At 33.1% G+C, this 10,193-nt stretch overlaps 1 protein-coding gene across 5 annotated transcripts; it reads right to left on the bottom strand.

Moving 5' to 3' along the window:
* Positions 1–2,848: 2,848 nt before the first annotated feature.
* On the bottom strand, positions 2,849–9,996 carry LOC131149866 (protein FAR-RED IMPAIRED RESPONSE 1). 5 transcript variants are annotated; one of them, XM_058100650.1, is made up of 10 exons: positions 9,855–9,996; positions 9,546–9,715; positions 8,784–8,883; positions 4,711–6,905; positions 4,554–4,610; positions 4,202–4,270; positions 4,020–4,094; positions 3,848–3,925; positions 3,701–3,745; positions 2,849–3,610 (listed from the first exon to the last, which is right to left on the bottom strand). In XM_058100650.1, the coding sequence occupies exons 4-10, from the start codon at positions 6,820–6,822 to the stop codon at positions 3,554–3,556; spliced, it is 2,493 nt and encodes an 830-aa protein (XP_057956633.1). In that variant the 5' UTR covers positions 6,823–6,905; positions 8,784–8,883; positions 9,546–9,715; positions 9,855–9,996; the 3' UTR covers positions 2,849–3,553. The 5 variants fall into 5 exon arrangements, with proteins under 5 accessions (XP_057956633.1, XP_057956634.1, XP_057956635.1 ...); XM_058100651.1 differs by lacking the exon at positions 8,784–8,883; XM_058100652.1 differs by lacking the exon at positions 8,784–8,883 and having other exon boundaries at positions 9,546–9,649.
* Between the last annotated feature and the right edge of the window lie 197 nt (positions 9,997–10,193).

Genomic DNA, 10,193 nt, shown 5'->3' with positions numbered 1-10,193 from the left:
TCGCCATATAAGGAGAGGTTGTAAACAGTGTCGCTCCGTCCGATTAAGTGAGCATATAATGAATCCTCAAGCGGTTTGGTTTGAGGCGAGGACGTAGGCAGGATTGGCTGAACTTCGATAATAATATTGTGCCTACTTTCTCCTTCCGTACGCTATTTAATATTTGCACATGTATGTTTAATTTATTATCGTATTGATTGTTTTACATACATGCGTCAACAATTTGTGGTATTTCTAATTGCTTAGAAAGATTTTAAGTTGTGTAATACCGATTGTGACTTAAAGTTAGACACACTTAACCTAAGAATTTTGAAATACCCAATTCACTCTCCCCTCTTGGGAATACACCATAATTGTTAATAGGGACCATCTGGCCTTCATAGAAGAGCAGTTAAGATCAATACAGGGGTTGCCAAGACATAGAAATTAGGGACTTTGGAGACCTATATTTCACCCATGGTGCTCAACTTTGACAAGTACAATGGGACAGGGTGCCCCAAGAAGCACCTTCAAATGTACATTCGAAAATTGGCGGATGAAGAATTAAAAAGATGTGATGCATGTTTTCCATGAAAGCCTCACAGGGCCAGCCCTCTGTTATGCACAAGAGTATGCAATGATGTGAAATTTTTGAATTTCCAAGAAACTAATTGCAGTTAGAAATAATTATTCTATAAAAATATAAGTATATTTACTGTACATATTTTCTTTGTCTATCTTTGCATATGCTTTTTAAATAAAACAATGTTGTAAACATTAAAATATTATTTTACTATGCTTAAAAAAAAAGAAACTAGTAAGTGTTAGTTTAGAAAATATTAAATCTTGAATGGAACTACTTAAAAATAATTTGTACCTACTCCAAAAAGTATTTAAAATAATACTTATTATATTTTTTAAAAAGTACTATTTGACTTGTACCCAAATAAGTATTTAATGTAAAAAAAAAAAAAACTCTTTTCAAAATTATTTTAGAGAAAAAAAATAAGTACTTTTGAGAAGTAATTGGGGATTGCTTTTAAATACTTATGAGTAGTTATTATAAAAAAGCAGCAGCAAACCTATAAAGTTAAATAATTAATGAGCATGGGGTCATTTAGTTAATTAAGAGCTAAGAAAAAATTAATAAATATTTTAAATTAATATTCTTAAAAATATAAAACAAAAATTTTATTTTAAGTAAAAAAAAAATATTGTTTTATTTAATAGAAAATATTGAAGTTGCAATTAAAATTTTAAACTAACATAAATTTTATTGTTATTTAACTACGAAATATTTAAAAAATGTTTTTTAAATATATTAATCATAAATCTTTTATTAAAAGGTTAACTAATTTGTTAAATAATACAAATATTAATTAATTTTTTAATTAGAAAAGATAATGTTAATTAAAAAATTAATTAGAAATATTTTTAATTAACTTTTCAATTAGACAATATTTGAAATGTTTATTAATATTTTTTAAAATTTTTAATTATATAATATTAAAAGCATCAATTAAATATTCAATAAAATTGTTAGTTAAAAATATTGGTTGATAATTCAAATACCTTCTATTGAAAACGTCAATTAACATAAATATTAAATTAAAATTTTGATTAAAAATATTCAAAATGTTAACTATAGACATTAATTAGAAAATTATTATTGAAAACATTATCACACTTAAAAATTTATATATTGATTATATATTTGAATAATAATATATAATTATATAATATTAATAATAAAAGTGAATATCTGAGAAGCGCTTATAGCTTTCTTTTAAATTAAAGACGTTGGTTTTGTTCACAAGTTCCTTTTTTTTGGCCTTTCAAAGCAAAAATTGCTTTTGGAATGTGGGAGTACTTTATAAATGAAAAATTTTGTAATAAACATTGTGTATGAGGAGGATATTCACTGTTTTTCTCTTCAATTTTTAGATTTTTGTTTTGAGGGGTAGTGAAAGTGATAGGAAAAATTTAGCTTTCAGTAGTAAATTTTATAAATAAACAATTCAAAGGATCTAAAACATTATGAATTATAATTATAGACACAAATAAAAACATCCATATATATATATATGGGGCGCTATGATAGTTTAAGAACTACTCCAAAAATTATGGTAGTTATGCTAAATACATGAACTGGAATATGGTGTTTTTGATCTGAACCCCACGGTGGTGGATCCTTTTTCAAGAGTTTGCATGACTGGCGAGTGCATTTGCTCACATGGGAAATAAAGTCTCTGATGAAATTAATAATGCAATTCTTAAATGTAAAGGGCTCGTTAGCAACTAATCTTTTCAAATTTTAATTCTCTTTCCAAAATTATTTTGGCCAACTGCACCATGTATTCATTATTTTTTTGTACAAGGTTTAAATTTTTTATACTAACTTTACTACTACTTTGATGATATTAAAACTAGACTGTTCTCGATGCGAACAAAAATAATTTGCTATTAACCTCTTCACAATTGACAGATTTTCTATAAAATGAACCCAAAAATACTAGCACCATATCAAACAACACTTAGAAACTCTTGGAATTAGAGGGCTCTGAGTTTTGTGTTTTTGATTTTATAAAGTTTTGAAACTAGCTCAAGTTCTATGATCAGGATTTGAGGGAGATGCCCGTTGCTAACTTGTGTTTTTTCTTCTTATAGAAGTCATTTTTTGGTAAATAAAATTCTATGAGCTATAAATCTTGGTTCATTCTACATTTGTTGTTGATTTCAGTGCACATACTACAAGAGAAACAGATGCATATGTTTACAAATTCGCACATCAAATATAGTTTTAAACTACCAAAAAACAAGCAGGTCTGTGCAATAAACAGATTCAATTAGCACAAATAACATGAACAAGTTGCACAAAAATGAATCTTCTCCTATATAACATTAAAACAGTCTACACTAGTACTATTAGCAGTTTCTTACTATCAAAATTAAAAAAATGTTAATTTGCTAAGCAGCAAATGGAAAAGGAAAGAAATCAAAGAAAGGGAAAAAATTGTCACAGCAGTAATTCTATCATCTATCATGCACGAACAAAAGGTAAACCTCTTGAGTTGGCTCCAGCACCAACAAATATTTGCATCCTTACCTGCAAGACGTATAAGATCTTTTTTTCTTCAAACACCTCCATAGTCCCAACTTACAAATAGCTTGGCTGCATTTGGTACCCCAGCAAGACATATCCATGAATTGAAACCAGAAGAAGTCCAGCAGCCTTCAAATTGTATTGCCGTCAAGAGTACAGTATGAATCACATGAAATATGTTCGGATTATGTGTAGCAAGTGCATATTCTGGGATATAATTCCCAACTGAAAGGAAAAGAACTGATGAATTTGTGGGAGCTTTGTGCACTGAGTGTAACATCTTCTGTTTTCCAATTCTTTTGTGCACTGGGTGCTACGTCCTTCATTTTATAAATCTTTTGCTGCTCTTGAAACATACCAGAAGGAAGCAATTCAGGAATCACATCCTGGATATACCTTTTCTATTTACCTCAGTGGGCTAAAGCATAAACCACCCTAGAGAAGATTATTAGTGTACTAGCCGTTGAGATGTCATCCCTGTCTCGTAACATTGTCATGCAACTGCATGGATCTCAAATTGGGTTCATCCTGCAAACAGATGTCATGTCATAAAATGCCATGCGGGTTTAAGTGCCATTGCCTTGAGTGAAAAATCAAATACCATTCTCACCAACTTACCTGCAAGCTGTAACTGAAACTAGTTGGTCGGAAATCTAAATGTCCCTGCATTAATGTGACTGATATTTAGAGAAATTTTTTCATCTGAGCCATAACAGTGAACCAAAAATTCTCTGTAATTATGGTGTGCCATTAAAAATACTATACCAGTCCATGCATGCTTTGCTGAGTACCAAAAAAACTATCATGTCCGGGTGCAAGTGAATTTAAAGAATTTAGTTGCCCCTACACATATAAAAAGCCCACATAAGAATTGTAAAAATTCAGCAACTATTAAACATATATGCATATTAATTTCAAAAGTTCATGAATGACATACAAGCCCTTGCATGCTCTGTTGACTAACATAGTAAGCATCGCGGGGTGGCTCCATCAAGTTCAATTGTACCTGTACCTGCAACAAGCATCAGTTTAAAATTATTAGAACTTGAACTACATTATTTTACACTACTGCAAACCTTAGCAAGTAGAAAACAGGTCCAAGATTATGTAATGCCATACCAGTCCTTGCACATTCTGTTGGGTGCTGTAATAGCCATTAAGGGTTATTCCCTCTGAGCTTAGATTTTCCTACAAGCATGGATGTCCAACTTTGAATATAATAACAAAATATAATTATCCAGATTGAACAGCATTTAGATTTAAAAAATCCATTTTAATACTTTCAGGTCATCGCCGTGACACATACCCCACATTTCTCTATTATAAAAATTTTTTTAAAAAAAAACTAGGTGTTTTCAACACAAACTGAGCTCTATTTTGCTGATAACAATCTTATCATAATAATTCAAATCCCTCCATCAGTTTAAAAGATTTCAATTAACTCATTACTGGGATATAATAGAGCACAAACCATTTGTTGCAAGCTCTCTGGTGGCTCAGCAATCATAACATCCGTCTCAGACTGAACCTGAGATAGAAAGAGGAGATCTTCAAGAACACCCTTCATGATTATGTACACTGAGATAGAAGCACAATATACAAGCACTATCATTTATTCCAGAACCAACCTTTCTTTTCTTGTTTGCACACTTCTTCTTGGCAGTTTTATTTGCAAGGCTTCCCTGATTCTCCTCCACAATTTCACGAAAACCAAGAGTATTGCAGCTAGATCCGACTGCGCTTCTATTATTCACATTTACACAATTTTTCAGTGCTTCTACTAGTGCCCGAAATGCAATATTATAGCTCTCTTGAGATAAAGAGCCTTCTTCACCCAATTCAATAGCCCGTTTGCATAAATCATTGTAACGTTGAACCCTACTTTGTCCCCGCTCTGTTGGTTCAACCATTGATTGCCTGATCTTTGCATCTTTTGTCCACCTCTTCAAAATGTAATGAGATGGGATACTTGTAAGACCACATATTTGGAGAACAATCATTGCATGTCTACAAAGAAAACCTTTGTATTCAAAAGAACGACACAAACAGGAAACCTCTGACTTAGTTTCATCCCAAGCAACCATAAATTTTTCCTTCTTTTCACAGTCTTCAATTTCAAATGTTGCAGTTGTTCCATCTTCACCTAGTTTCTTAAAATGGCAACCAACTACACCTAGAACCTCAACTTGGAATTTCTTGAATATTGCATGTGTATAAACTGTTGACATTTGTTTTTCCCAAGGTGAAGGAGACTTCAAGGCAGGCTGTTTGTGCCATGTGTCAAAATCTGCTATGGCTTCCTCTTCATACCTATTTTGTAGGATTGTTCCATATTGTTTCAGAAACTCTTTCAAAGTAATTTTCTTGTGAATGTATTTATCAAAGAAAGAGTTTATACTTTCAGAACGCTGGGTTGTGGACATTCCAGCCAAAAAATAATCCTTCATGTAAGTTGGTACCCACTTTTCACGATCCTCATACAATGACTGCACCCATTCATCCTCTTGAAGTTCAAATCTACTAACCATTTTCCACCATGTCAAGTCAAACTCTTCATCTGTCCAAGACTTGAATATACATTTGTTAAATTTGGCCACAAAATTTTCATGCTGTTTGATTACATGAGCAAGAGTTTCAGGGATCTTTTCAAATATATGCCAAAGGGAAAAGCAATGACGTGCATTTGGGAAAGCTTCTTGGACAGCTGCTTTCAAAGCCTTGTCTTGATCAGTGATAATTACTTTTGGAGCTTGTCCACGCATTGCCCTAAGCCATGTTTTCATCAACCAAACAAATGTTGCTCTACTCTCATCTGAAACCAAGGCACACCCAAGCAACATGGACTGAAAGTGATGGTTCACTCCAACAAAAAGAGCAAATGGCATTTTATCATTGCTTCTAATATAAGTAGTATCAAAAGAAATAACATCATTGAAACTAGCATAATCATTCCTACTTTTGGAATCAATCCAGAATAAATTTCGCAGACGTTGTTCCTCATTCAAATCCATGGCATAGAAGAAGTTAGGATTGTCTTTCTGGACATGCTTAAAATACTCGAGCATAATTTGGGCATCTCCCTCATCAAGAGCCAAATAAAGCCCTTTCTCAACTTGATAATCTATGTCATTCCTAGGTAACCCAAAATTTTGATAGCCACTGAACTGTCTACACATCTCAACATACATCTTTCTTGTCCGCTCACTTACAGCATGCAAAATATCAATATTATTCTTCTCAGTTAATTTGGCATTTCTATGAATTCGAAAATGATATGCCAGGGCTGGTAAAAGCTCATGATTGTGCTCCTTAATAAATTCATGAATGTACCACTTCCCATTTGGCCTTCTCTTCACATGCATACTTGATTTGCAGTCTGTCTTTTTCACGCTGGGTCGTCGACTACTGCCACTTTCCGATTCAGGTGTAACTCCATATCTTGAACATGCAAATTTGGCATCAATAAATTCTTTTGATTTCTTTGATCTCCGGCTGTTCTTTATTGAGGTGGTAAATCCCATCGTCTTCGCATATTCTTGATAAAATGAATATGCTGCTTCATGGGATTCAAATTCAATACCTGCATGTGGCTCAACATCTGTATCCCATTGAAGTCTAGGGGAATTAACAACCACCCTGTCTCTATCATCATCAACATCAACTAACTCCCCACCCACCTGATCACCACTCTGCCCATTGTCTCCATAATGCACCATGTTGGCACAATTCAGTTCCAACATTTCCCAATCATTTCACCATAAGGTAATTTAAGATCCTAGACAAAGAAAGTTCATTATTTCCAGAAAACCATTTACCATAGTGCCTGAAAAAGAAAGAGAGAAATAAATTAAAAAAATAAAATATAAAGATAAAATTACACAAGAAATCTCAATTCCCAATCCATACCACAACCTTGGAAAAATTTGACATGTAATGCACTCAAGTGAACTCAATGCTCAAAAGTTTATTCCCTTTGTAAATGCTTGAGTTTTTACTTCCTCAACCTTTCTCTCAGACTTATTTAAAATTAAACAAAGCCAGTCTTAAAATTCCATTAGAGCATTCCAACACTCTTAAGTGATGCAGGACCAACATCCAAGAAATTTGTCTTTTGGAGGGGTGATTCCTGATGTTGTCAAAGATGGATCAAGTGGAGATGGCTGCATTGGCAGTGGCAGGGGAGGTGAATTACGTTGAAGTCACGAACCCATGAGCTTAAGTGGAAACTCGTAGACAACCCCATTAAACATTGACAGTCATGGCAACTTGAGTTGAAATTGCTAATCCTGTCAAATAATACTGACAGTGTCTAATTAGAGTCTGCCCCAGATACTGCTGGATGCAAGACATAACATCCAACAATGTTAAATCTCAATTCCCCTTTAAACTAATACATAAGAGCGTATTTATAGGCTTACAATGCTTGGAAGATAAGGGAACTAATTTGAGAAACCTAAATAAACTAAAATGCTAGTTTCCTAAGGGGGCAGCCTGGTGCACAAAGCTCCTGTGTATGTGAGGTTCGGGGAAAGGGCGGACCACAATGGGTCTATAGTATGCAGTCTTTCCTTAATAAACTAAAATTACTAAGAAACCTAAACAAACTAAAATACTATAGGAATTGTTTGGAACCACTTAAAATACTTATCTAAAAAAGTACTTATCTAGAAGTAGTTTAAAGATTACTTATTAGTTATAAGTACTTCTGCAAACATGTACTTTTTTCAACCAAAAAAAGACAAAAAAACAAAACCTTTTCAGAAAATACTTATTTTCTTTAAAAAAAATAATTTGGAAAAGTACTTATTTAAAGTATATACCAAACACTACTTATTGATATAAGTACTCAAAAAAAGTACTTTCCTGAAAAAAAAAAAAAAAAGTAATTATTTTTAAGGCATTTCAAACAGGGGCTAAATCCTTAATTAATAATGCCCTAAAACCTTGCTTGCTGAACTATAATCTCCTACAATCTTGAATATCCTCAATAAAATAAACAAAAAAATACAATAGAATTAGGAAAGGAACTCTTTCTTGTGTGCTGCATCACTAGGTTGCATGGCAAACCTAATGGCTACTAAAATGGAACAAGTAACGTTGACAATATGCATGAATTTAGTGGTCCTATATATTCAAACCAAAAAATCAAAATCAATTAGCTAAGTTCCATCAGTTAACTCCATAACTCAACGGACAAGTCATATTCCTTCCGTTGTATATTTCTACACAATATGTTGGGCTAGAACAAACAAAATAAAATAAAATAAAATTCTAGAAAATGTGTATTGACAATGAATCTGAATTCCATAAAATGATCATTCCACAGCAGATGCAAATTGTATGTCCATGAAATTTACCATTTTTATATATTGCATCGGATCGTCCCACTATTACTATGTTAAATTAGAGTAGCGTGCACTTGTTCTCTAGTGCAGATCACTAGAAGATAACTCCATTTCAGCACTGAGAAAGAAAATACACACACACGTGTGTGTTCACAATTCAAAATATATCGAACAAACATATCTTCATACAGCCTAGAGAAATTAACATCCCTCTTTCTTCTTCTTCTTCTTCTCCTTTGGAGGAAGGAGGGGCGGGGGGTTATAGATCTAGCAACAGCATACTAGACTTACACGCATTTTACTCTCAATATATAATTATACCATTTCCTTAGCAGTGATTACATCAAAGTGATCACCTGAGGTGACTGCTTGATAAAGAAGAAACAAACTTTCGTGTTCCATTATTTTTTTTTTATCCATGGTAACATTTCCCCTTGTTCAAGGCTGCATAAAGACCTGAATTAAAAAAATTCAATGAATTAATAATGCTTTTCAAGCAAGCAAGGTATCAAAAAATTGAGGTCCCTCCTTGATAAAGATTCTTAAAATGCAGGGTAGAAAGGAGGAAATGTGGAGAACACCAATGTTTAGGTCATTTAGAATTATAGGCAGATCCCCTTCTTTAGAAAAACGCTTCTTGTCATCTCCTAAAAATGGCCTGAACAGTTTTGATAAATGATTTTCAAAAATCACTTACCTAACGTGTTTTTCTGTGGCTTTATTTTTCCTATTTTTGAATACAGAAAACGAAAAATAAAATGGCTGCCAAATGAGCCTTAACTTTCAGATGTTGGATGTTTTTGAAACTCAGACAAACAAATTTACTTCCATATTAGAGAAATTTAATACAAAAGCAGGTCTTGTTGTCTTTTATGCGTAGAAGCTTCAAGCAGCAAAGCACTTAGTCTCCGACAATAAACTCAATTCTCTCACAATTAACTCAAAAGATAAATTGTCACTCATAATGTTCCATTTAAAGATCAACAAGCAAACATCCCCCAAAAAATTAAAAACAAAAAAAAAAACAAAAAACGTAACAGTTTCAAATTGAACACATGCTTACAGTGTTGTTTGGATTACCAGCCCACTTATTTCAAATTTAAGAAAAATAAGCCTACCTTAAATCCTCAAGAAACACCAATCGTATGCCCAATGTTGACAAGATTACAGAATGGAACCCAGATCACAAACGTATAAGCGCAGTAGAAGATTGATAATCCTCCTGAAGAACAAACTCAACCCAAATCGAATGGTTGCAGCGGGTGAAACCAAGCTTCATATATTTAATCTGAAATCTCTAAATTTTGGTAAATCTTAAAAATTGTATTCAATTTAGGGCATTCTAGTTTGAAGAAGAAGAGGAGGAGGAGGTGGAGAGGAGAGGGAGGAAGAAGAAGAAACGACGACGATGAAAAACAGAACTCAACCTGTGTCGCTTTTTCCGCAGAAAGCGATGTCGTTTCTTATATCCACTTTCTCCTTCTACTGCCAGTTTTCATCGCTGAGGAAGTCCGAGCGCCACACATACTTCACATTTGCTACGACGCCTTAATTTTATTTCAGGGAAAGGATAAGTGGAATTTATTTTGATCCTTTTATATTTTCTATCATGCAATTAAGGACAAGTATGTTTTAATTTTATATAATTATTGTGATAAAATCATAAAAGTTTAATAACTATCACTCATTCCTTTTTTCACCTTAATAAATGCTTTGTTATGTGCCCCATGGGTATGACACAGTGGAAAAACATCAACACGTAAGAA

The sequence above is a fragment of the Malania oleifera genome, chromosome 2 (genome assembly GCF_029873635.1).
Source record: "Malania oleifera isolate guangnan ecotype guangnan chromosome 2, ASM2987363v1, whole genome shotgun sequence".
NCBI lineage: Eukaryota > Viridiplantae > Streptophyta > Magnoliopsida > Santalales > Ximeniaceae > Malania > Malania oleifera.
This window is presented reverse-complemented; position numbering and strand designations above follow the sequence as displayed.

Coding starts and splice junctions, on each gene's coding strand:
- LOC131149866 (XM_058100650.1), bottom strand. CDS start 6,822: ATGTTGGAACTGAATTGTGCCAACATGGTGCATTATGGAGACAATGGG. Junction 4,271..4,553: donor CAGAGAGCTTGCAACAAATG/GTTTGTGCTCTA, acceptor CCATGCTTGTAG/GAAAATCTAAGCTCAGAGGG. Junction 3,611..3,700: donor GTTTCAGTTACAGCTTGCAG/GTAAGTTGGTGA, acceptor ATCTGTTTGCAG/GATGAACCCAATTTGAGATC.